Genomic DNA, 27,205 nt, shown 5'->3' on the forward strand with positions numbered 1-27,205 from the left:
AAGAATTAGCCTTGGGAATAATCTTTGCGGTCACTGAAGCACCCACACACCCCGGCGGGATGAGCCCCCCCGGCTCCGCCCGAGCGCGCTCCCGCCGCTGTCCCCGCTCAGCCGCGCTTGTGCCCTCGGGAAAGTCAATGTAGAAAAGGGCGAGCACTGATGAAAAACGAAGAGGGACTGGGAACACATTCCTGGGAATGGGAAGTGCGTGGTGTTGGTAGTGGTTACTCCGCCGGCGGCTGCAGCTGGGATGTGATGACAAGTGCTCAGTCTGTGCCCAACCCTGACTTTTCACAGAAGCTGTGCATGAGCTTTTTACCATTCTTTTCATATGTGGCTAACATAAAATAATTTTAAATAACAGTCAGGGATTCACTATGTTTGCTGAGGRGATCCTCACAGAGCTCCTGTGCCAGGTGTTTTTGCCTTTACGCACCAATGTCCTCCCGGTCCATCCAGTGAACCCGTGCCCTGCCCTTCACATGGAAGGGCAGTGATGGAACCCCGAACTTCGCGCTCTGCTACCTGAGCAGGGAGGGAGGAATGTGGGGAGTGAGGTCCAGGACACCCGGTGTGCTCTGAGCAGGAGCTCTGAGCCGGGACCAGCAGGTGAGCAGGGACAGGCTGGAACGAGCCAGTGCAGCMCTGACCTTTCCYGGGGTTAAATTACCTTCGGTGAGCRTTTCGTAACCAGAAGATCTGTGGTGAACTGTGGTGTATTTCATSAGTACGTGCTGGTTTTATCCAGAAGAATCAAAGAATGGTTTGGGTTGCAATGGACCTTAAATCCAATCCAGTCCCACCCCTGCCATGGCAGGGACACCTTCCACTATTCCAGGCTGCTCCAAACCCCGTCCAACCTGACCTTGGACACTTCCAGGTTTGGGGCAGCCACATCTTCTCTGGGCACCCTGTGCCAGGGCCCCACCACCCTCAGAGGGAACAAATCCTTCCCAATATCCTGCCTGACCCTGCTCTCTGGCAGTGGGAAGCCATTCCCTGTGTCCTGTCCCTCCATGCCCTTTTCCTAAGTCCCTCTCCAGCTCTCTTGATGCCCCTTTAGTTGCTGGAAGGGGCTCCAAGGTCTCTCCAAAGCCTTCTCTTCTTCAGGCTGAACAATTCCAATTTTTTCAGCCTTTCCTCATAGGAGAGGCGTTCCATGCTTGTAATCATCACTGTGGCCTCCTCTGGGCTTACTCCATTACTCCAGGCAGAACCTCACAAGAGCAGAATATAGAGGAAAACAAATAATATTTCACTTTTAATCATACCCACCTCACTAGGAAGGGAAAAATACCAAACCAAAAAATACCAAACCAAAAAATACCAAACCAAAAATCCTCACAGTCTCAGCTGTCATGATGACTTCTGGGTACCTTTTGCTCTTTGTCCAGAAATTGCCCTGACAAATTTATCAATGCTGGAAAAGAATTTATTTCTTCCACAAAGAAAACATGATATCCTAGTTGACAAACAGAGGATTTGCATATCTTCCCCTCACTAAAGCAAGACATTTGAAAATATTCCTGAATCTTGTCATATCTTCTCACCAATTTGCTCAAATCTTGGGTGTCAGGGAGCAGCACTGCCTGTGCCTTTGGAGAACAACGCCCTCAGAGAAAATTTTCCCAATGTGCAGTGAGCCTCATGCAGAGAGGGCTGGGAGGGGAACAGATGATGTGGTGCTTTTTGTAAACACACAAAGAGTTAGGCTCAATTTGCTAATATGTTTGTGTCTCCTACTAGCCCAATTCTGCCAGCAAATAGTGCCCTATATCTGCTGCCAAAGATGAGTTCATAAAGCACCAAAAGGCTGTGCCTTAGGTGCTGAATTGCAAAATACATTTCAGAGTCATGACTGCTGAATGAATACACARTTGTATTGTGCCCAGTTTCTTAAGTCCAGAGGCAGTTATTATCTGGGAGCTATTGAAACCCCATTGTTTCTAATTAAAATTACTAATTTTTTTTTGTGAAAAGCCTAAAATTTTAAGGTTGAGAACAAGAAATGAACTCTGCTTTGCATACTATACGTTGTCCCTTCACATGGCCACAGGGGTGGCACTGGATGGTCTTTAATGTCCCTTCTAACCCAAACCACAATCTCTGGTGTGAGGAAAAAATCACATAATTTCTGTTGATGCATACTCACATTTCTTATATAGCCTTATAGGTCACAGTCCAGGATTTGCAATCCATGAGATCAATGGCATTTTCCCAGGTAAGAAATGTAGGTTTAAGGTTGGATTGTTTTTTACTTTGGCATTCCATTAGCATGGCAGATCACTTACCTGTTAGCTCAAGCCGTGCTAATCATACCTTCTACATGTTTAGCCACAAAAATAATGTGCTGGGAGCTACATCCCTTTCATCTTTCATAGACTCTACTTAAGAGTGGCCTTTTACCTACCTTCAAATGCTCTTATTCTTAAGCTTACCTCCAAATTGATTTTATTTCGTCCAGTCTCATGCTTTTCAGAGGAAGCAGAAAAATGTAGAACGGACAAATCTTGTCCAAAGGATTAAGTAKCCCCTATAATATGAGGGAAATCCACATCTGAAAATGTAAAGAATGAAAACTAATGGCAACCAAGATCAATTGAAGTGCTGAATCTTGGGTTCAGCTCTGCCTTAYGGAGCTGGAGGCAAACTGCCCCAAGAGGCAATTTCAGAAGCCAGACATCCAGGAAAAGAGCAGATTCCTGTCTGGAAGGCAGAGATTCAAATCCAAGCAAATAAACAAACAAGCAACCCTAAAGCAAGAAAGGGCTTGCTTGCTTTTGGATTCCATAAGGTCTGGAAGAAGAAGAAATACAGACACAATCTGAAATGCACAGATACTATATGTAAATCTATTTTTAAAGGTGATAYGGACTGTTTCTCAGGTTTAAAAATTACAAATATGAAATAACTCTCAGATTGGAATCTAGTTAAGCAAGATCTGAGAGAAAGTACCTTCAAAACTCTGTTTAATATAAGCCTGATCAGTTTTATATAGGATCAGTGTATTCCTGTCGTGGCTCACTTTCTTTTTTCCTTTGTTTTTGGTGCTTATTATCAAGACACAGGAAATATCCACTTTTCTTCCTTAAATAYCAGCAAGATGGAATTTTAAACCATATTGTGCACAGTAGCAGCTATTACAGTAGATCTTGAAGGAATTGCTCTCAGCTAGATGTAGTATTTCATGTGAATGAAGAAGGGAAAGTGGAAGCTTAATGTGTACTGTTTAGTTACCTGTAGATACCTAAAAGACTCCATAAGACAGCAACCAAAATATGGAAAAGAGAATCCCTGAAACATTCACATTTTACAGTAATTTGCCCTGCAGAACAGAGGAAAACTCTGACCTACTTGAAGAAAGGGGGTTATTATATTCATTCTGCTAATCCAGAAGATACAATTTGACATGTAAGTAAACCATAAAGCTATGAGAAGGAACAAGTTAAGTCATGCCAGTTGTTAGGAGTAATTCCACAGCTCTGTCTGTGGCAGAAATGCTCATTGAAGTCGTTGGGAATTAGGCATGTGAAGAGACTGAGGAATTGCATCCCACTTAYTGTGGTTATTTAGAGGTAGAGAAAATACAAGGGAATTGTTGGTTTGGCTGCACAAGCTCAGTGTSTGCCAGGGATGCACATGCTGCCCATGGGAGCTGCTCAAGCACTGATACCGTGGCAGGATTGCAGGACCCTGACTGGAATTTAACACTRAGGAACGCTGCAAAAATGTCCAGAGTTCCTCAAGAGCTGGTGTTCTGCCCCATGGCACCAGAGTTCAATTCTTCAGTGGCATGGACCAGTTCCTCACCCAGTCCACAGGCTGGATGTGGAGTTCACCCAAGTCAGGAGGCTCAAGGGSCAAGTTCATCATTACCTAAAACCAGCACACATCTACAGAGCTGGCACAAGGACAGTCCCACCTCTCTTCCYACCCTGCAAAGCCTCCAGAATGGTCTTCAGCCTTTCCCCTCCTGTTGRAACTCTGCTGCCACTCASCAAAAATGAAAARYARGCACTTTTCTGAGCCAAAGGCAGATCTGAAAGCAAACCTTGGAGTTAACATTGTCCTGGGGAAATCAGCCTTCAGTCCCAGTGTGATGATGAAGGGGATAAAGGTATTGGCAAGTGACCAAAGGAAGCTATGAAGATGGTGAGGGGTCTGGAGGGGAAGCCATACAAGTGACAGCTGAGGTCACTTGGTTTGTTCAGTCTGGAGAAGAAGAGGCTGAGGGGAGATCTCATAGCAGCATGCAGCTTCCTCATGAGGGGCAGAGGACAAGCAGCAATGAGCGCTGCTCTCTGTGACCAGGGACAGGAGCAAGGGAATTGCTGGGGCTGAATTCATGCACATTTTTCATAGTCCCTTATATAGAATAATTACTTTCTATGGCCTATGATGGTGTCACACTGGTTATTTACTGACAGTGGAATTCTACATTAAGACATTYCTTGCAGGACAAGAAACCTTAGTCTTTCTTGCAGCACAGCCAGAATATTTCACAGTGCAGWGTGTCAGAACAATACAGCAACAAATTGTAATGCATGCAAAGCAGATCTGCCTCTCAAGTCCACTTAGAGATTTCTCTTTTAGCTCATATCTTTCCAGATAGTTTGGCAAAGCATAACACAGCCCCCTCAAAATAATGCTGTTTTATTGGATGAGCTCCAGCTTACAGCMCCACAATCAACCCTTTGAGCTGATATTCTCTTTTGCAATATGAACCTCGAGCTACAGTTAATACTTATCCTCCCTGATTTGTATGTTGCCTTTTTTTACAAAGATTTCCATGATACTCTGTTAGATGACAGCATGGATAAGTGAATTTACWATCAAAGTAGTTTAAATTGCTGTCTTCTCTCAGGCTTTGTTCTCCATGTTTGAATTTACACTGTTATTTTTCTTTGCAGCTCAGCAATACCTATATCCAGAGCCTCCCACAAATGAGGTGAGACATTTTATTTCTGTGTGAAACCTGAATGTAATTTACAAGGTCTTTTATTTCTTAAAGTTGTAGTTAATTAAATGAAAGAGCTTTTCTACMCACATTTCTACTGAGTATCACATTCCTCATACTACCAAGAAGACACAAATAGGACAGAGCTTGGGAAAAACAACATTTTCTTTGGTTTTCCCAAGACAGATTAAAAGAGCTTTATAAGTGGCATTTTCTAGCATAAAATTCAGAAATGTCTAAATAAAATCCAAACAAAATTGGAGTGAGACTTAGATTTCAGGCTTTCAAGTGCCTTGTATATGACCTTGCTTCTTCCTTGAACAAATRTATTTTGATTTGGATCCAGAGGACCCRGTGATTCCTAACTTCCAGTCCCYRTTCTTGTATTTTATCAGGACAGTGATTTCTGTAAAACTCTATTAYGTGCTCTCCTGACTTTCAAAATCTSACCCAGATGGCAGCTCTGAGAGCAGACAGAAAATGAACATAAATATATCTAACTGGGTAATAAGAATAAATACCTTGTCAATTTGGTTAATCTCAGGATTGAGCACTGAACATCTGGATATGCTTTATCTCAGGAGCTGGAAAACTCAAAATTCCAGCGTGAYACATCCCCACTGGCCCTGCTGGTGCAGAGTTTGACATTGCTGCCACCAGGATTGCTAACCTTGCTAAATGGTGAGCACTCAGCTGCTCAGGGCTGCTGTGGCCAGGCATTGGACAAGTTACATAATGCCTGCACCAGGTCAGCCTTTAACTTGGCACCACCRAGGTGAAAGATCAGCAAGGTCACCTATTGCATCACATGCCACTTGTCATTACCCCAGGATGATGTGCTGTCACTTCCTGCACTTCCCCAGCCAGCACTTTAAATTAGCCATAGATTTTTCTCGAATATTATATAATTATATAATTCAGAAATTTTTCTTGCTACATCTTAGGACAAAAGAATTGCTTTCAATCCATTGTTTCAAGACAATTTCTTTCATCATGGTTGTTCTCAAAAATCACACACCTTAAGATATGGACATATGGGAAGCATTTTGCCAAAAGGAAGGAATCTTAAGAAAGCAGAAAGATCTTGACAGAAATGATCTGCTCTTAAACTATGTGGCTGTTCCTTAGAATGGACAAATAAATGAGTAAACAATGAATCCATTCTTTGCTCTCTACAGCTTGTGTATCAGAGTTCCTTGATGGGGGTTGGAAGTACATGTTCTTTAAGGTCCTTTTCCACCCAAACTGTTCTAGGATTTATCCTGTGATTCTTCAAACTAATGCTCTTCTGGAGCAATTTCAGTGAAATGCAGCCCTTCTTGAATTCCCCAATACTTATAAATTGCAGAGTAATTCCATGGAAGGCACTGGATGATAAGGAAAGCTGTCAGTCCAGGGGCTCCCACAAACACCACGGGAAGTACTGGATGTTGGGACATCATCACAGAACTGACCTCACCAGAAAGGACAAGGTTTCAACTCACCTGACTCTCAGTTTGTTGTGTTSGGTTCCTAAAGACCCACAGATACAGAACCTGACATCTTTTAAGGATCCCATTTTGCAAAGTTTATGTAATGTCATATATTCTCTCCTTTTTGTCGTTGTTTTTAATGAATGTTTAAGGCTTCTTTCTTTAAAAGATAGTAGTTGTTTATGATCAAAGCACCTATGAAAAATCAACATGTGTAGAAAGGAGTAAAATCTTTTATTCATATTGATCTTGTACATAGATCTGGTATCATTGAATGTGTTCTCAGTCTGTCAGAGCCTGCTCAATGGAAAAGCACAAATTTTGTGTACTGCAAAAATCCCTCTGCAGTGTTATAGAGTGCTTAAGTCCCATAGAATGCCACATTTTTAAATACATTTTTTTTCCTGTGGCATTACACAGAGCACAGAAAAGGAAATTATCAACTTAAGAAAGAAGCTGGCTTGGGAACTCTTCAGTGTTTGAAGGGGAAAATCTAAGAGAAATGCAGTTTAATATTTGTGCTACAGCAGAAAGCAATGGTATTGTTGCTACAGGCTACATGAGTCACAGCCACCACAGAACAGCTCCTGTGGACAAYATGGTAAAGATGCCAGCTGTGAGGATAAAGCAAACCTGTAACAAGCAGCTCATAAATTAGTTGAATGCATCATTATCTTCCCAGAAACTTTTACTGAGGGCACTACCAGAAAWGGGGCCCACGACATGAGTTTTCCATGACAACAAAGTGCTGTAAAGATTTGAGCAAGGTGATTTCAGCTGATAGATGGCTATACTGGGAAACAAAATCTGTGCGTCACACCGAGTGATGCAAGAACATTATTATCAATTTTTCCTCAGCAGGATCTCTCCCACCAAATATTTTGCTAGACATCTTGTCTGCCTGTGAGCTGTAAAGCTGCTGGAAATCAGACTTTGATCTCATTCTCTAAGAGGTATTTGGGACCACAGCCACATTTCTCATTCAYTCGTGAGTCACCTGACCACTTGTGGGCTGATGAGGCATTTAATAGATCACTTGTTATATTTCATGGGGCCCTGGAGAAACACGTGGGTGCCTTGGCTTTCAGTGCTTTTCTGAACACGGTCTGGAGCTGGATGGCCAAGAGGACACCTGCCAGGGGACACTGCCACGCACCTCAACCTCTGCTGCCCTCAGGAGGTGAGACTCACAGGCTCCACAGTGACCACAAAAATCAGGGATCGTGTCACTTTTGCAGGAAATGTTCTGCCAAAAGCAGGGGGAGTAGAAAGCTGAGCTCTCTCTGCTCTTTGTCTTGAGTCATCCCTGGATCGCTCTCCACAGTCCTACTTGACTTCAGTGAGGAAAAATCCACAGGTGGAAACCAGGAGACTCAGTCCTCAGCTCATGGACCTGTGTGTAGGTGGCACATGACTTACTACAGATGTACTAATAATAATGAAAGAGAGAATAAGAGAGAGATTGCTAGGAAGGAAATAGAAATTAAACTTTAGTTTWATTTTCCAGTCATGTATTGCACAACAATCACATTCATTTTCRTCAAGAAAAATGCTTGGTCACTGTCATGTCAATAAATATATTTTATCTTTCATTCCTTGGATGTATTTAATTTTTTATTGCATTCTTACAGTTCTACAAACCCAACTGCTTGAGTTGTTGTGGATATTTTTTCTTAAGTATAGATCTGAAAGTGGTTAAACTGACATGTCTAACATTTCCCCAGCTGCGATGTCACAGTGTGCCTCCGTGTACTTGTTTCATTTTCAGTTTAAATAAAGTCGGTTTCCCAAGTGATTTTGTGGCTCTTGGACCCAGAAGTTGGCAGTAGTTTGGGCAGTTTGACACCCAGCTGCTGCTTCCTGCTCACTGCAGACACTGTCAGGTGCTGAATCACAGAATTGTTTGGGTTGGAATGGGTTTTAAAGATCACCAAATTCCAACTCCTTGCCATGGGCAGAGATGCCACCCATGAGATCARGTTACCCAGGAATGAGGGAGGCTCCTAACTTTCCTGCTCTCTCTGGATTGTTTGAATTCAAAGCTCTTTTAATTTAATATCGATGCATTTTTTTGCTTTTTGCACATAGGACTTACTTGTGAATACCTTTAACATCTATATTCAGCTGCGAGTAAAGTCAATTTCTGTCTATGCCCRAGAATATTGCACAAATCTTTATTCAGAATTGTTAGAGATAATGGATACTCAGTGGGGCATTTCCAGAAGTGTTACCAGTGCAAATGGCCTCATCTGGGACCCACGAGAGTGCTGTTCCCAGGACTGCTTGGAATCTCAGCTGGAATAGGTGCCCAGTCACCACATCCCTAACGAGAATCACCCACTCAAGCAGCCCGGTCTCGACAAAGCAGGGAGAGAAGGGTCTGTCCAAAGTGTTTGGAAGCATTTAGCCAGGAAGGGAAGGGACTGTCCAAAGGGTTTGGAAGCATTTAGCCAGGAAGGGAAGGGTCTATCCAACGGGTTTGGAAGCATTTAGCCAGGAAAGCTTTGGTGGTCTGGGAGCAGAGCTGCAAAATTTGCATTCCCATTGATGTGCACCCCTTTCCAATGCCAAAGTCGTGCAAAGTGGGGACCACAACTGYCATCTTCTCTGGAATTACCCGTAAAATATTTTGGGGACTCTGGGCTAAGTGACTAAATAGAGTGATAGAAAAGAAAAAGATTGGAGCTTCTTGCATAAGAATCAAAATTTTCTGTGAAGGTAATACAGTTTTGGCAATGGCAAAATTGCTGGCAAAGCAGAACCTTGAAAGGTTTATGAGCAGTAAGGAAGATACAATTGGTGCGATTTGTTTATTTTGATTTGTAACATTCCCTGGGGTTTTGCTACTATTTACACTTCTTAAGGAAAAGAAGTAACTGTGTGACCATACCAGGGCACAAGCCTGCCTTTTACCAGGGATCTGARTGCACTGTGGGTAACCAACCATATMATGCTCTGGGAACCTCTTAGAGTGACAACCAGCTGATATCAAGATCTGTTTTTGGCACAGACAAAGATAATCACAAGTAGGAGGCCATGAATAATCACAAGGATTTAGGTTTAGTTAGCCCTAAGCTGAGACAGAGAAAATAGACTAAACCAGCCTGCGGGACTGCCTCTCCCTCCCTGCAGGGTTTGAGCTCTYARCTGCYCACGAGTGGCCAGAAGTGGACACASAGTTTGTCAGCAGTGCTGGGACCCGATGGCTCAGGCACTTGGGACTGCTGATTGCCTGGCCAGAAAGGGAGGCAGCTTGGGAAGAACCCCGAGCAGCTGAAATGACCCCGTCTTTAGAAACTCCTACTGAAACTAGGGTTTAAAAGCTACTTTAATTAATCTGCAAGTAAACACATTCATACAGCAGTTATGACTTCCCCAGYGTCATTATGGCACTGTGACCTGAGGTGAACTTTGTGTTCTGTTAATAGCTCTGCAAATCACTGAGAAGACGCTGGGTACCTCCTCTTGGGGTGGAAAGACAACCTCAGGTCATTTCAGCTGGCCCAGGTTTAGGATTGTGGCTCTCACACCCTTGATCCCTGCTAAGCTGSAAGTCAGGAGGGTGATTTTTGCAAGAGAGGGCTGTCCCATCAATCACCTCCTCACAGCCAGCCCGRAGGAGATGAGGTATCACCCACAGTCACTGACTGCAACACAGGACACAGTCAAAATCCACACCAGGTGGGCGATGAATCCACAAAGTAGACACTGCTTCAGCCAAGAACAATTAAAAACAATTAAACAGCGAATAATTTAAAAMCCCTTTTTATTTAGACCAACACAAGAGCTAGATAGGATTTACGAGCTCAGTTTTTTGGTTGGAGAGCCAATGTGTACTTAAAGCACTGTCAGAGATGGAGAGGATACAGTCTGAAATACTGTGTTGTAATAATTTGTAAAACCGCATGAGACAGATTTTTTTTAAAGCAATTACTTCCTGTCCGTTCAGAGACAGATAAGCCCCCAGCTAAAATTCCTTTTCATTCCGGTGCTTGTAGCGATGAATATGAAATGTGATTTTCCTTCTAACGAATGCTTCAAAAAGCAAAACCAGAAATAGCATGTGCTTCTCTGTTATGGAAAATAGGTCTCAGCATGCTGGAAATTCTGTGTTTTACTTACTTTCTACCACAAATGCTCCATTTTTAAAGAAATGAGTAATGTAATCATTTTCTCTGATTTATGTTTTCTTTTCTGCCTCATTTGGCACTAATGCYGTGTTATTACAAGAACAACTGCTCTCTGCAAAAAGAATGATCTTTTAGTCTTCTCATCCAAAAYCTGTGAAGTCCCTGGGAAGGAGCTGCAGCGAAAGGCAGAGAGGCTGTGGACACGAGCAGCAGGTGAACACTTTCCCACTGACCAGGCAGATTTCCTTCTCATCTCCTGATGACACAGAGCTGCATTTTCCTACCCCTTCCCAAGCAAAAACTCTCCTCCAGGTAGGGTGCCAAGARCGTGACTGGCAGTTTTCAGAAACGATAATGAAACGTGGGTCAAACAGGGCTTAGTAGAGTCCCATGAGCACAGTCAGAGCCTGTGGATGTCTTYACTGGCGAGCATCCCTGGGATTCGACACGGCCGCCTGCACCCTCATCAGCATCAAGATCGCAGCGGTGCTAACGAGTGCCACAGCTCCCGAGCCCTCGAGGGTTCAGACATGTGCTGGCAAGCCGAACAGCAACGAGGAGCATCTTAACAATGAACTTGGAGAAGAATCGGCAGGGAATTAATGTCAGGCATGTGTAAAGAGGGTTACTTTTCCCATCTCCAACACCTATAATTACATCTCAAACGTGCTAATAAAATCCGGTGGATACAGTGGGGCTTTTTTCTCTGTGTCAAAGTTAAGCATGCTGCCGTGACGCCTAGGAAAAAATCAACTTTCTTACACTTCAAATCGCCATGCAAGCAGCAGAAGCGATGACGGTGTTCCCCGCTGGCTCAGAAGGGCTGAGGTGCGCTCCTGGCTCCCGGGGGCTGCCCCGGCCCYGCMGCCTCARAGGTGCGGGGCGTAGAAGGGGCCGAGGTACGCGGGGCCCAGGAAGGGAGCGAAGGGGCCGGCGCCCAGCGGGAACGGGGCGGCCGGCGGCACCAGCACGTTGGCGGCGGCGTACGAAGGGAAAGTCTGGAAGGGCAGAGCGGCGGGGCCCGGGGGGCTGGGGCTGCCGCCGCCCGCCGCCGCCGCGGGGGATGCTGCGGGGGCCGCCCCGTCGGCGCCCGGGTGCTGCTTCTTCCACTTGGTGCGGCGGTTCTGGAACCAGATCTTCACCTGCGTTTCAGTGAGGCTGAGGGACAGCGCCAGGCTGAGGCGCTCGCAGACCGACAGGTACCGCGTGGCTCGGAACTTGTTCTCCAGGGCCACCAGCTGCTCGTAGGTGAAGGCGGTGCGCGCCCGGCGCGGTTTCCCGCAGCCCGGCTCTGCCCTCCGCCGCCGGGCGTTCCGCGGCGAGCCCGGCTCCTCCTGCCCGGCCGGGCTCCCGGTGCCGGTCCCGTCCCCGCTCGGCTCCTCCTCGTCGCGCTCCTGCCCCGCGTCCTCGGTGCCGCTCTCCGCGGGGGCGTGCGCATCTAGGTGAGACCGCGGGGCTCGTCAGGAGATAGCGCTCCCTCCTCCCTGTCCCGCTCCGARCCCCGCGCTTCTGCTCCGACATCCCTCCCTCCCCCCGACATGAGAGCAATCATTTAAAATAAAATAAAGGGGAGAAAAATTCCGCCCGTCGTGCGAGAGCCCCCCYGCGTCCCCCGCCGTGCCACCGCATCCGCGGCGAGGAGGGGGGAGCCGTCGATATGGATTTCTTACCAATTAAAAAAGAAGTTATTAAAGTCCCCTTCTGAAGCGAAATAAATCCCCTCCCCCCGCTCCCCATCCCTGCGCTAATGGAGTTTCAGATTTGCGAGGGCCAGATCGATAGATGTCATCTATTAAAGGTAAGTTTTAATCGAACAATATTAGGATCAGGCCGGGGGAAGGAGGTTTGAAGTGGGCACCTGCAAGCTGCGGGCAGGAGATAGGCGGGAGTCGGTAATAGGATATCGATCACCGGGAGCTAAGGCATCCTCCGATGGGGACGGGCTGAGCAATTACCCAGCCGGCCGTCCCGCGGGCCGGGGCAGCCGACCGGGGAAAGGAGAGCCCGGGGGCCGCCCTTGCGGGGGGAAAAAAACCCCGTGCGGTGCCTCGGTAAGCGCCGCGGCCCGTCCGGCGCCGGGATGGGACGGCGGCGCTCCGGTGTGCGCCCTCCTCCTCGGGCAGCAGAGGATGCTGCGGGAGCCGGACAGGGCACATGGATATCGACAACTTTCCCTTTACACCATCAAGRCTSMAAATCTAGTTCCAACCCCATTCCCWCKCTCCTTTGGGACCCCGCGCGGGGAGCGCGTCCCGCCGGGTGCGGGGTCGGGGGTCCCCTCCTGCCGGCTCCTCCACCTGCGCGCCCCGCCAGCGCCGGCCGGAGAAACGCGAGCGCGTTCCTACCATGTGCCTCTAGTTTATTCCTCCCGCTGCCGGGAGCAGCAGCGTCCTTTCCTACTTCAACTCTTCCCAAACTTTTCTCCCGCTCGTTGGAGCGGGGGGCGCTGCCCCAGCTCCCCGCGGCCGGTTCGCGTCTTCTGCTGAATTTCTGGGGATCCAGGATGTCTAAGATGGAGAAGGAGATTTTATGATGGATGGGGGCCGCCTTGGCCCCGCGGTCCGGGCATTCCGGCATCCCACCCCACCCTCCGCGCTTGCCGGAGACCTGCTGGCTCCCAGCGCGGAGCCGGCGGAGCGCAGCGCCGGGCGCGGAGCCGGGCCGCTCCCGAGCCGCACGCTCGGAGCTGGCGGCGCGGAGTGAGCGGCGGGGAGGAGGGTCGGCCGGGGAGGCGGAGGGGCCGGCGGCGGGGTGGGGGCAGAGGAGGGGGCAGCGCAGCCATTGGCACGCCGCCCCCGCGCCCCCTCCCCGCCGCGCTGGCTCCGCGGGGGCGCAGCGGGCGCCTCCCTCCATCCCAACCTCCCGGTGACGGGGCTTTCCCGTTACCTGCTCCCGGTTGGGCAGGGGAACGCGCAGAGAGGTGGGCTGGGGGAGCCCCGGACACCCGAGCCGGGCCCTCCTCCAGAGCAGGGATGCGGCTGCACAGGGCAGCCCGACGGCAGCTGGAGTGCCCCGGGGCCCGGAGAGCCACCGGCTGCACCTGTCCCCTCACCCTCCGCTGAGCCACCTGCAGCTCCCCTGGTCAATGCGGGTCCAGCGGGGTGAGCCCCGTGTTCAGAGTGACCCAGGGAGGAGGGMCGGCTCCTGCATCCCTCTGCTGTGCTGGGCAGGACCCAAGCTCCAAGAGCTGTTCAAGATGTGAAGATATTGCCTGGTCCTCAAGGATAAATCAGCAGCTTTTCGTTTGGGAGCAGCTTGGGATCAGTGTGGTTCAGACTCTGGGCCAAGCTCCTGCAACTCACCTGTGGTGTTCACGCTGTTCCCAGTCAGCAAGCAGGGAAACTGAGGCCTGCCTGTGCTGGATCTGTTCCTTTCCCCTAAACCTCCTTGTCTCAGGGGAAACACTTTGTTTTCTGTTCATWTCTGTAACTGGGACAGGGTAGGTGACAGCCAGCCCGGCTCTCCACTCCACACCAGCCCCATGAGCACTTGCAGCCAGCCCTGCTTATTGAAAACATGTCAGCAGTGTATTTCTGCACACCTCTGTCTGTTCAGGGGGATGCTTTTCCCTCTTTTTAGCATTTCAACATTTGTTGGTGCCACAAGTTGTCAGACAGATAAGGGAAAGGCATCCCTCAGCCAGTGAAAGGCAATCCTTAATAGGATTCTGCTACTCCAGCTCTTCTGTTCCTGAGGAAAGATGCAGAGCACAGCCCTCCTCCTCCTCACAGCTATCTCAGCCTCGGCAGAATTGGGCTCACAAATAATTCTTGGCATAGGTTTTAAGATAAGTGAAGAGCAAGAAGATGATGATGTGATTAAAAGTAACWGTTACTGTTAATTAYATGGTGACTGWCAGTGTCCAAGAGCCCATTTGGCAYCGTCCTCTGGGGTRGAACATCACAAAAACATAGAGGAGAAGGAGRTTGTGGCCCAGGGAGTTCATACACAGAAGCTACAGGTGGCTAAAACTTGTTTTTGGGGATGCATGAGGTTGTGAACTGGGAAAAAAATCTGTGGGACTACAAAGCTCTGTTTGAGTTGATAGGTCAGCAGGAGATGAGGAAGTGAATTGCAGCATTGAGATTAATCTGTGAACTACAAGACATCTTCAAACATCATCAGTTTCAAACATGTGTATGCACACAACATCCGAACACACGTGCGTGTGGAAAGGCACACACTCATGGATTAGTTCCAGCATTCTCCACTTGGTCCATTTCCCAGCTTAGGCATTAAAATTCAGCCCAAGTGCTGTCTCTAAATTGCTTTGATGCTAGGTGGGTTTCAACCCTGACCTGTCCTGACGGCAAGTGATGGCTGTAACAAGCTGTGGATCAATATTCATAGCGGGTGTCCTGGGCTGATAACACTATCCAAGACAATGTTCACTATCGCTGTAGACAGCTGAGATATTGTGCCATTAGTAATGTTGTTTTAAATAACCTGATCCATTTCTGGGTCTATTTAATGAATTTCACAGTTTAGATATTATCTTTAGGGAGAAGCCAGAGGCTSTTCCAGAAGCGCTGATGCAAATCAATGCTGCCAAGACTCCTCTGCTTTCCTTAAAACAAAATGGACTATAATTCCACCACAGCTCCTTATATATTCTGAGAGTCAAGGCATGCTATTGATGGCATTAGCAGGGAGAAGATATTTGGGAGAAAACAATGCTCTCTGTAAAGCTGGAACACAGTTGATAAAATCTTATCTGTGATTGTAGAATTCTTTATATGATGATTCAGTGGGGTTCTTTTYCTTGGTTGTCATGTGAATCATCCAACTGTTTGGGTAGGGAGGGATGTTAAAGATCATCTAAATTTYCCCMMYKSYMWKGRMTKGGRWKSCMMKSMMYKSCMWKGGSYKGGRWKKCMMCCACCAGASCAGGTTGGCCTTGAGYGCTTCCAGGGATGGGGCAGGCRCAGCTTCTCGGTGTTTTTCCCCGTTCCCCGTTCCCCCGCAGCGGAGCGGCTCTCGGAGGCCGAGCGGAGCCGGGACAGCATCCCCGGGACCGCATTTCCAGGGACCGCATCTCCAGTACCGCATTTCCCGGTGTTGCATTCCCGGACTGCATTTTCCAGTGTTGCATTCCTGGACTGCATTTCCCGGTGTTGCATCCCTGGACTGCATTTCCCGGTGTTGCATTCCCGGACTGCATTTCCCGGTGTTGCATTTCCCAGACTGCATTTCCCCGTGTTGCATTTCCCGGTGTTGCATCCCCGGACTGCATTTCCCGGGACTGCATTTCCCGGTGTTGCATCCCTGGACTGCATTTCCCGGTGTTGCATTCCCGGTGTTGCACCCCCGGACTGCATTTCCCGGTGTTGCATCCCCGGACTGCATTTCCCGGGACTGCATTTCCCGGTGTTGCATCCCGGACTGCATTTCCCGGTGTTGCATCCCCGGACTGCATTTCCCGCATCCCGGGACCGCATCCCCGGACTGCATTTCTCGGTGTTTCATCCCCGGACTGCATTTCCCGGTGTTGCATTTCCCAGTATTGCATCCCAGACTGCATTTCCCGGTGTTGCATTTCCCAGTATTGCATCCCAGACTGCATTTCCCGGTGTTTCATCCCGGACTGCATTTCCCGGTGTTGCATTTCCCGGTGTTTCATCCCCGGACTGCATTTCCCGGACTGCATTTCCCGGTATTGCATCCCCGGACTGCATTTCCCGGGACTGCATTTCCCGGGACTGCATTTCCCGGTGTTTCATCCCCGGACTGCATTTCCCGGACTGCATTTCCCCGTGTTGCATTTCCCGGTGTTGCATTTCCCGGTGTTTCATCCCGGGACTGCATTTCCCGGTGTTTCATCCCCGGACTGCATTTCCCGGTGTTGCATTTCCCGGTGTTTCATCCCCGGACTGCATTTCCCGGTGTTTCATCCCGGACCGCATTTCCCGGTGTTTCATCCCGGACTGCATTTCCCGGTGTTGCATCCCGGACTGCATTTCCCGGTGTTGCATTTCCCGGTGTTGCATCCCGGACTGCATTTCCCCGGACTGCATTTCCCAGTATTGCATCCCGGACTGCATTTCCCGGTGTTTCATCCCGGACTGCATTTCCCGGGACTGCATTTCCCGGTGTTTCATCCCCAGACTGCATTTCCCGGGACAGCATTTCCCCGTGTTTCATCCCCGGACTGCATTTCCCGGCAGCGCCGGGCGCGGGGCGGGGCGGTGCGGCCATGGCGGGCTGGGGCTGGGCCCGCACCGTTCGGGGGCTGCTTCTCGATGTCAGCGGGGTTCTCTACGACGGCGGAGCCGACGGCGGTGTCCCCATCGCGGGCTCGGCCGAGGCCCTGCGCAGGTTGGTGGGTGAATGGGTGGGGAATGGGGCGGCGGGGCCGGGGGTCCCAAAGCACAGCGTGCGCTTGGGGCTGCACCGCAGGGCGKCGGTGGCACCGCTGAAAGGGGGCTTGATTGCAGCCCCCGGTGGTTTCACTCCATTCCCGGACAGGAAACGGGAGCTTTTAGGGCCGGCTCGGTGCTTTTTAGGATGATTTGAGCGAGGGGAGCCCGCAGACCTTGGGCTGATGGGGAGAGGAGCGTGGGGCGGTGCAGCAGCGCATCCCGCGTGGTTCTGTGTTCGCTGCTGKCACAGCAGAGCTGGCAGAGATCTGGCACTGTCCCCTGGTAATCATATTTTAAATATTACCCACGGGCACGGTGTTTCTGCCAATTGATTGACTTTGCTGTCAAATTATCTGGGGCTKCTTGCAGGGAACTCGCAGCCCAGCAGAAATGGGGAATTTCAGTGCTGGGGTTAATGATTACCCAGCTTGGAAATGACCCAAAACCAAAGTGTCCCCACGGTGAGTCACTCCCAGTGCTCACAGGTRGGGAACTCCTTCACTTTTAGCTGTGATACTATCCAGGTAACACTAACTAGGTAACTTTAACTTAACTAACTTTAATTAATTAGCTTGGCTTGGCAGAGTGTCTGCATTGGCCTTGCTTGACCAGAGGAGCGGGATGGGGCCAGGGGAGAGCAGTGACCACAGGGACAACTTTGTTTGAAGACAGATCGTGTCTTTAAACTTTGTTTAAAGATTGATCGTGTGACTGTGCATTTCTGGAAGAGCCTTTTGGCTCTGTGCAGGGAAAGCTGATCTTTTTAGGCCAGGATTTGGTGAGCAGGGGAGAAACAGTGGTCATAGCTGTGGGAATTGGGACAGCATGATGGAAAAGTGCCAGAAAGGGAAAAAAAAACCCTCACCAAACCACTTTATTCAGGTCATTCAATGTAAGTGGTGAAGGAAAATCACTTTCCTTGGGTAAAGTCAAGTAGCCTTATTTATCTGCCTATTAGGTTAGTAATTGTTCTGGCTYACACCATTTAAAATCTTCATTGACTCATTATGCTGTTGCCAGTTGCTCATTAATATTTGTGTCTGCGTCACAGTACAGCTGCATGGTTCCAAGCAGATGCATCAAAGCTTAAAAGAGCTCTTTTTTAATTAATTCACTTTTTAAAAAAAATCAATTAAAGAGTCAGAATTGCAGGTAGGAAGGAGCTTCACAACTCTTTCAAATTGATGTGGCCCTCTGCTGAAGGAGCTAACATCTTTTAGTGTGTGTGCATGTCCAACAGAAACCTTAAATACCATTTTGATAACTCATAATGAAGATAAGGGTTCTTAAAACATGACAGCTGACCTGTTCCTTTCAGACTGTATTGCTACATCTTCTTCTCTATTACAGCAATTAACAGTGTGACAACATACAGCACACTCCAGTAAAAATCCTAAATCAACACACTAATTTGTCATTGGTTTCATGTGACTGAGGCCATTCCGACCTCTTAAAACTACATTTGCTCCATTATTTCTCTTGTTTTCAGCCAAATTCTGCTATGCAGGTACTGGAGTTGGTCTTTGAGAGAGGAGCAATGTCATTTCTGCAGCAGAGTTTGCCCTGGTTTCTGTTTGTGGTGGCTGCAGAGCRATGCTTGCCCCTGGTTTGTTTGATTTTAGCTAACAGGGTGGTCAGATGGAGCAGAAACATGGCCAGAGAAGCTGATGGACACTGGAACACCCTGAGCAAGGTGACATTCAGCAACTTCCCAGGGCTGTAGAGACTCTCCTGAGCAAGGCGTCAATGAAACGCTGAGTGTTACAGTTGGAAATGCTGTATTTATTTATTTATTCTCATGTACCTGAAGTACACTGAATCAGAGGATTCAATGTGCACTGAGAGGGGGTTGCTGGGTTGGAGGCTGAGAGGTTGGACCACAGGAATATTTGTTGAGCAGAGCAGAGCTCATCCTGTACTCATAGGATAAAGWGAACAACAACCTTGTTACTCATCCAGACCGTGGCAGCCAGGCACCCATGTGCCAAAGGGTATTGGCACCTCTGGTTTGACCCAGGAGCCAGGAATTTCTCTGAATTTCTTAGGGACTGTTATTACCTTTAGGTGGAGATTTTAGACCAGAGGATGGCTAAAAAATCCAAGAGTCGCTCAATAAGATAATTTATTCCTATGAAACTTACAACCCATAACATTTCCTGATAGTTTAATTTACCGTGGCATGTCTTTGTCATTGTTTCAAAGAAAGCTCCATAAACCCCACCCATCTCCCCCCAGCGTGTGCATTCCCTGGCAGATGCTTTGGAGCAGATCAGAAAGCCCAGGGACAAGAAAGGCCATCGGTGACTTAAAGGCTTCTCCTGGAACCGGCCCTAACAGAGCCTCTGTGCTGTGCTGTTATTGTCTTAATCGATTTACACAGCATTGACACGAGGTGAGCCAGTCGCTTTTTTATCTTCCAAATAGCAGGGAGCTGGTCCCTTACAAGGCAGAAGGTGGTTAAACATCCATAAAAGATGCTCAGCCTGTGCTTTGGCATTTGCATTTACAGCTGTGTGCTGATAGTGTTCCCATTAGCATATCCATATGAAAAGCACACAGTAGTTGGACTTTTACAACATCCTGTTGTTGGGCTGGGATAGTGCATCTGTTAGCACAGCTTTTTGCAGAGCYCTTGAAAGGGGCAGCGGAAATCTGGGGAGCAGCTGGACAGTCCTGTTAAAGTGCAATACCTGGAGAGGGGAACAAGGAGAACATTGTGAGGGGAACAAGCGGAACCGGGACTGTAAAACAATTCAGGGTGTGGGGGTTCGGGTGAGCTGGGAGCTCACAAAGAGCCTTTTGGAAGTGTGAGTGCCACCAGGAGCAGGGGAGCTTTGTTGTCACAGCAGATAATGTGGCTCAGCACAGGCTGTGCAGATGTTCAGTGTTCCAAGGTTTGCTGTGTCTTTGGGACATGGGATGGAAAAGGAGCTGTTCCTCCTGGAAAGAGACTTCAGATAAACTCTGCAGASTCCTGTGTTAATATCTGTTCATTTGTCTCTGTACTTGATTCTCTCTGCRCTTTCATCCAGAGAAGGGTGGGTGTCACTGCCCTCCCAAAGCAGCAGAGGCACAAAAAGTCACAGAATCCCAGAATCACCAGGGTTGGAGAGACCTTCAAGATCCTCGAGTCCAACCCATGCTCAACACCTCAACTAAATCCCAGCACCAAGCACCACATCCAATCTTTGTTTTACTCATCCAGGGATGGTGACTGCACCCCCTCCCTGGGCAGCCAATTCCAGTGCTTTATCACACTTTCTGTAAAGAACTTTTTTCTAATATCCACCTAATGTCTTGTGTAGCTGTTCCCTGGCAGAGCTGGAAAGGGATCCCAGAATTGATGCTCAGTGGGTTCAGAGCTGTCTCAGCTTCACTCCAGTAACATGAGCTGTTCTCTCAGTTTTCTGAGAGCAGTGGATATTCCTAGCCCATAATTGTTTTCCTAACCAGCAGTGTTCATTATTCCTTTAACATGATCTGTGTCCCTCAAGTTGTGGCTGCTCATGGGCTGTCTGCACAAATTGCATGAGTAAGTGCTTGCATTTTTGGGATTTATACATCATTAACCTTTAGGGTCTCAGAAATGGAATTTCTTCCTTACAAACAGGTGCTGTTTGTGTACAAAGTGAGAATTCAACCCTGACAAAGGTAACTTGGTTTTGAGAGAATTTTTAATGGAGTAATTAGCAACTTCATAGAATAATTTGGGTTGGAAACAACCTTACAGATCATGTAGTTTCAGCCCCCTGCCATGGCAGAGACCCCCCTGTCTGCACAGAATGAAAGCTGATGGAGTATCATTCACTATATTGTCCATGAARATRTTTTTCCTAAARCAAATAAATATATTCCAGACCYGTTCATACTAACTGAATCCCCAAAGATCTGATTTTTTCCTTGACAGCTCCTAAAGTGGAGATTTACCAGCTAYTTAAGCTCTACCAGAGTTTACTTAYTTAACCAYTTGCAGTGTGGTTAAAGTATTTTTGGTGTAATAGATTAAGCTGATTTGGTAATCTGCAGCCTTAAATGCATCTTGTTACTGAACTTAATGGACCAGAGAGATTTCTCTTATTATCTGCTTTGTGCTTCTTTTCTGCAGATTCCCTTCAAAAGCACGTGTTATTTTTGTTAAATAGTGGATTCTGGATTTCACTGTTGTGGCATATTGCTGCCTACAAATCTGTGTCTTCCCTGCTGTTCAGGGAGGAGGACTGTGATTTATGGTGTTGGATAATTTGTGCAGTAATTCTGGTTTCCAGCTGTATTCCATGGCCTTTGTAGAGGATTCAGGACAGCCTGGACTTTGTGTTTGTTTTGAKGTGCAGCTTCCAGGGTGTCTTTATACCTCTGGACAATTCTGAATTATAAAAACACTCCAATAAAGGCATTGATGGGTTTTTAAAGTTTGCTCTGAGCTACAATTTTGTGATTTTTTAATTCAGTTTTTGCTGTCAAATACTTTCTCCAAGTGGTGTTTCCAGAGTATTTAATAACTTTTACCCTTGCCCACCCTCAAGTAACATTGGCCTCTTCTTGTGCCTCCTTCATGTGTGCTATCAATCTGCTTTTATTCATCTGCAAAGGTAATGCCCTCCTGTTTTTTAATCCCTTCTTCAATCCCTCCTTGGATTGCCTCCAAATTATCCCATTCTATATTTAGAGAGAGGTGAGCCMTATGGGTCTGGAGAGGAAATTGTGCTCGGGAGATGGCAGATGTGGAGATGAGTTTGAGACACGGGAATGCAGGAGGGACTGGGGCCACAAAATGCCACGTGAAAGGATTGGTCAGGGCAGCCTGGAGCAGAAAGTTGGATCAGCAGGGCTTTAATGAGCCKGGCTGCACTCAGACAGGAATCAGTGGAGGGAAACATCAGCAGGGCAAGGGACAAAAATGGCATCAGAGATGTGACAGCAAGAGTTGAGCGGTTTGGACGTGCTGTGATGGCAGAAATCAGAAAAACTGAATGTTTTGRGCACTGGGATAGAGGAGGAGCATCCTGGAGTTCTGTCCACAGTCCCCTGATTGCATTGCACTCAATGAGTTAAAAAACACCAGGAAATTCAGTGTTTCCATGGAGTTAGGAGAGGCTTGTGCTGTGTGAGGAAAAAAAGGCACTTGTGGCCTCCTTCAGGCTTTTGGAATAATGACTTTGCCTGCTGTTATTTCAGAAGCTGAAATAGCCACTGCAATGGCAAGAATAGAGATTTCCAGAGAAAATAGAGCACGTTGTTGCCACAAATACACTTTTTAAGCAGAGCAAACGTGCTCTCCCCCCACCAGCATTTCCACAGCTGGACCCCAGGAGGGGTTATGGCTCTCAGCCATAAAACTCTTTTTTCATCCTCAGGTGCGTGTGATGCTCCCAGGGAGGTTCTGCCAGGAAAAACCTGCAAGATCAGGAGATGTTTTACCTGGAGCAGCAGCYCTGGTCCTTGCAGAGGGCACTGACATTAGCCCTGGGAGGACAGCATTGCTGCACAAGGCCTGCTTTTGCTTTTTGGATTAATTGCAGGTGCTGTGTTTCAGACAAAATATCAGAATTCTGACAGGTTTACACTGAAGCACATTGGTGTTTGTCCACTGGTGCATAAGAGCCGAATAGCAGAAGTGCTTAACGTGCTTTCTTCTGAATTAAAACAATCCCCAAAGCACTCTGAAAAACCAAAAGCAGGATAAAAAGCCAATTCTGGAAATCTCACGTAGCACATTTCCTTTGAAGCTGGTGTTGGACAGTCTCCAAGCTCAGKCTTGTTGCCTTTTCCAGGGTTTTGCTTTCTGCCCCATCTGGATCTCTGGCTGTGGGCAGGAATTTCTCCCTGCTCCTCTCCTAGGGAAAACCTTCACTGCAAAAAAATGGGAAAAGGTGGGAAATCTGAAATTTAGCCTTACATCTTTTCCTTAGTTGCTTCAGCCACATGCAGGATAATGTGAATTGAAGTTGTGATGGTTCCCAGCCTGGATTCTGGGCCCATTGCTTTTCCTACTGGTGTCACAACCTTTACATCATGTGAAAGAACAGCTTTTGTGTTTTATGTGCCCAAAAGCTGCCCGTAAAGGTTGGCAAGGGCACTTGGCTGAGTCTGCACAAGGTCAGCGAGGATGTCCAATAATTGTCCTAACACTTTACCTGTTATGGAACAATAATGAGAGTTTTTTTCATTATTTTCGGGTGAGTGAGCCTGGCAGATGCTGACAGGCAGCAGATGTGTAAAGTTCGAGGTGATTTGTAAGGGACCGGCTCATCTGACGCATGGTAATTGCATTGTGGGACATTGTCACTCAGCCCCGTGTCCTGCTCCAGCAGAACGAGGTAAAGGTCAGTTCAAAGAGCTGCACAAGCACTGGGGACAGCTGAAATTAAACCCCTCACATCCCCCTCTCCCCTGGGTGGATGCTCATGGTGTGCTTGGAGCCGGGTGGGTGCCCTGGGTCAAGATTTGGGGGTTMTATGAGTGACCAAGTGGTTGTTTGGGTCTGGGCTGGGTTTAAATCCCTCCTCTGGTAAGGCTGGTGTGATAGCTCAATCCTCCTCTGTCCACTTTTAATTTGGGGTTTGGAAGTTTCTTTTTGGGACGTTTTCCTTCAGTGCTGAGTGCTGTGGCAGGTCCCTGGCAGAGCAGGGGCTGGCACCAGAGCTGTGTGACACAGCTGGAGGGGACACTGAGCCTTCATCTGCTCTGCCAGCCCCTTCAGACAGAGCTCTGACAAGTTTTTTGCCACTTTAGCAAAAGTTTGGCATTTGGAGTTTGGCATTTGTGACACTCTGGAGGGTTAGAAGCTGCTCTCCCTCACGCAGGTGAAGCTCCCCCGTTCCTGCTCATGGCTTTAGGAGGGATGTGACAGTGATGTTGGAAACAGAGGGATTTGTGTGATGCTGATCCTGCTGTTGGTCCCAAACAGGAGGGAGAGGCATCCTGGGGATGTCCCCATCAGCCTGGGCCACGCTGTGTCCCTGCAGGATGGAGAACAGCACTGCCTGCTCTCATCAGGATCAATTCCAGCACTTTTGGAGCTGGGTGGGATCTTTATCACAGCCACAGTTTGTGCGAGGCAGCTGAAGGCCTGAGTATCTGGGGTTCCTGGGTGTGCCTGTGTGATGGAGCTGCTGATCAATCTGTAACAAGGCAGATCTCCATCTCCATCAGTCGTGTGTTTCATCTCCTGGTGCCTCATTCCTCTGTGCTTTCAGCTCTCTAATCCCTTGCTCTTTATCTTACAGGACATCACATTACAAATCTTGTTCTTTATTCTTCTCCTGACATCCCCACGCTTGCCAGCAGTGGRAATTGCTTTGCTGGGAGTGTGAGCAGAGGGTCAATGCAGAGGCTGCAGATTGTCCTTTGCAGACTCACTGGGCAAAGCATCTCACCTATCAGACAGAGAACTTTAAGCCATCTCTTTTAGTGCAAAACCTGCCTGAGCAGGGAAAGTGAAGGGGAGTTTTGCTGTAAACAGGATTGGAGCAGAGCTGTTGGTGAAAGCTCTCCCTGATTATTGAAACTCTGAATTTATGGTTGTTTGCTGGCCTGCAGGCTCTGCTCCCATCCTGTGCTGAGCATCCAGGGATGGACTCACCCATCCCAGTGTGTGTGAAATCCTGAATGTACAGGGGAGTGTGGCTGTTCTATTCTGCAAGGATTTGGCAGAGTTAACAGGGGCTCTTTAATTTAGAGATGCTAATTGGGAAGAAGAAGGTGGCTGTTCATTGGAAAGATATTTTTGTAGAAATAAATCTTCTCTAGAGTTTTGTTGATTTTTCTTTCGTTTAGTGTTACAGGGTCTTTTTGAAAGTCCTTTTCATGTGTTACCAAAAGACTCCCATTTTTTGTCCAGCTTGGCCTAACTCTTTGTGGAACTGATCCTGAGCATTTCCMGAGTTCATTTGTTGGGGTGGTGTTGGGGTTGGTGTCGGGGATGTGTCCAGACTGCTTCTGCTTTGGTCAGTCCTTTCAGAAGCTTCAGTCTGGTTTTCACCTAAAATGCTGAGGAAGAAATGAAGTTTGCAGTACAGGGAGAGTGAATCTGTGCTTTCACCAGGCTGACCATGAGGGTGCTGGTTGTCTGTGCAGGTCTGGGATTTGTGCTGTCCCTGGATTCATTTTGCTGACTTTAGGAAGAGAAAAAGTAAATTCTTACTCAACAAACGTCTGCTTCCAGCTAGTTGTGAATCATGGGATTGTTTTCCCCCTAAGATTGTGCAGAGAGGTTCTGCATTTCGAATAAATTTCTTCTAACCATGGCACATTCTATTAAAGTTTGTTGTGTATCCAGATTAGGCTGCTTTGCTTTTTAACTCCAGCAGAAACCATGTCTCGAATAACAGATGTGGAATATTGTCATCCCACTGTCACACCAATTGTTCATTGTTCTGAGAAGGTCACATCATAATTCATTAACAGTAATTATTCCCTGGGTGCACCCTGCACTTCTTCACTCAATTGCTTCATTAACTTGAGAGTGAATCTCACATTCAGTGCTCCAATCAATGAAGATATATTTATAATGTACAAGTGGATGCTATTAGTTACAATATATTAACTGCCTAATTTAAAAGAGAAAAGCTATCTTTATGAAGGGCAATTAACCACTAAGTGTAATTGATAATTCACATATCTATGATTAGGAAAGACAAATAATAAGAAAGGAATGAATCACCAGCATTATTAAGGAAGACACTGGCRTGCAGTTTTAACGAGCAGAAGGGGCTGTCTGGGTCAGGACCAGATTTCCAAGAATCCTTTGATGGGAAGTTCATCATGGGATGCATCATCTCAAGGTGGWTTTGGTGCTTGCACCAACCAGTTGAGGTCATTTTCCTTATGAAATGAACCCTGCATGTTCTGTTGTCTTGAGAATTAGTGCAGGGATTTTCTTAATAAAAAAATTCCTTTTTCATTTTAATACAAAGAAGAGTTGGAGTATTTTTATAAGAATTTATAAGCCTAATTCCAGACCTACCTAAGTGTCTGAACCTGCATGTGGTCAGATCCTCAAAGATAATTATGCAGAAATTCACATGGAAACTGACAAAATTAGGCATTTTCATATATTTCAGGAGCAAATGTTTATTATTTTTTTTWAATTGTGGTACATTTTCAGTACTTCTGATTTTCTGTGGCCACTTTGAAATACACTGGGTCTCCAAATAGCTGACAGCTCATCCTTGGGGAAAAGGCTTTTTGGGGACATTGACAGCAGGTCACCAGCTTGGGTCAGGAAACAAAGCTGCTCAGAGGCAGAGGACTTGCAGGGGATTCACAGAATCCCAGTTTTGGGTTGGGARGGACCTTAAATCCCATCCAGTGCCACCCCARCCAYGGAAAGGACACTTTYTACTGTCCCAGGGTGCTCCMAGCCCTGTCCAGCYTGGMCTTGGGCACTTCCAGGGATGGKGCAACAGCACAACTTTTGCAGAGTGTTGTCCCCCCAAGCCGTGTCCTTGTCTCTGGACACTCGTGGCTGTGTTTCCTACCCCTGAGCAGCCATTTACCTGTAAAACATTTAATAACAAACCTGTTGAAGTGCCAGATTTTTCAGGATCATCCACCAAGTAACAGCACAGGTGTTTTGTGAGAGATTTYGTGATAAATGTAACAGGATTCACCCCAGCGTTGATAAAGCTCGGACAAACTGGCAGCTGCAGTGCCCAGAGTGTCGTGGTTTGAACCCTGGCCAGATGCCAGGCACCCACAGGAAAAAAACCCAATAATTAACACAAGGATTCATGAGTTGAGATAAGGAACTGGGAGAAAAAAAAAAAACAATCAGGATTTTGGGTGCATCTGTTCAAAGAAAAGGATCCAGCTCCTCCTCGTTTGAAATACCTTTCCTTTTTTAGCAGAACTGACACCCTGACATAATTTTCCCCACGTGGCTAACCCCTCTGCCTCTTTCCCCCTGCAGGATCAAAGCCTCTGGGCTGAAGCTGCATCTCTGCACCAATGAGACCCAAGAAACCCGGGAGAATTTCGTTGGGAAGCTGCGTGCCCTGGGCTTTGATGTGTCRGTGGCCGAGGTGACGGCGCCAGCTCCGGCCGCCTGCCGCCTGCTGAAGGAGAGAGGACTGAGACCACATCTGCTGGTGCACAATGGTGGGACAGCACTGGGGACAGGGGAGTGTCACAATCTGCTTAACTCAAGTGGGAGTCGTGAGGGGTTCGTTAGCAGAATCTCAGAGTGCAAAAGAAAACGAGGGGCAAATATATGTATATATGTTTAAATAATCAGGAACAATTTTATTGGATATTTTGCGATAGAAGAGGGTGAGAGAGAGAGAAAGA

General features: G+C 47.5%; 2 protein-coding genes across 4 annotated transcripts in view; one reads left to right on the forward strand and one right to left on the reverse strand.

Moving 5' to 3' along the window:
• Window positions 1–9,772: 9,772 nt before the first annotated feature.
• On the reverse strand, window positions 9,773–13,243 carry NKX1-2 (NK1 homeobox 2). Its single transcript, XM_057381208.1, has 2 exons — window positions 12,905–13,243; window positions 9,773–11,997 (listed from the first exon to the last, which is right to left on the reverse strand). The coding sequence occupies exons 1-2, from the start codon at window positions 13,134–13,136 to the stop codon at window positions 11,429–11,431; spliced, it is 801 nt and encodes a 266-aa protein (XP_057237191.1). The 5' UTR covers window positions 13,137–13,243; the 3' UTR covers window positions 9,773–11,428.
• Window positions 13,244–16,729: 3,486 nt separating this feature from the next.
• LHPP (phospholysine phosphohistidine inorganic pyrophosphate phosphatase) overlaps window positions 16,730–27,205 on the forward strand; it is a 58,193-nt gene continuing 47,717 nt past the window's right edge. For all 3 annotated transcript variants that reach the window (XM_057381204.1, XM_057381205.1, XM_057381207.1), the window contains exons 1-2: window positions 16,730–16,874; window positions 26,829–27,016. In XM_057381204.1, coding sequence (XP_057237187.1) covers window positions 16,753–16,874; window positions 26,829–27,016 — 310 coding nt within the window. In that variant the 5' untranslated portion in view covers window positions 16,730–16,752. The remainder of the gene's footprint in view (window positions 16,875–26,828; window positions 27,017–27,205) is intronic.

This window comes from Malurus melanocephalus, unplaced genomic scaffold (assembly GCF_030028575.1).
Source record: "Malurus melanocephalus ecotype Western Australia unplaced genomic scaffold, MMel_1.1 scaffold_498, whole genome shotgun sequence".
NCBI classification, from domain to species: Eukaryota; Metazoa; Chordata; class Aves; order Passeriformes; family Maluridae; genus Malurus; species Malurus melanocephalus.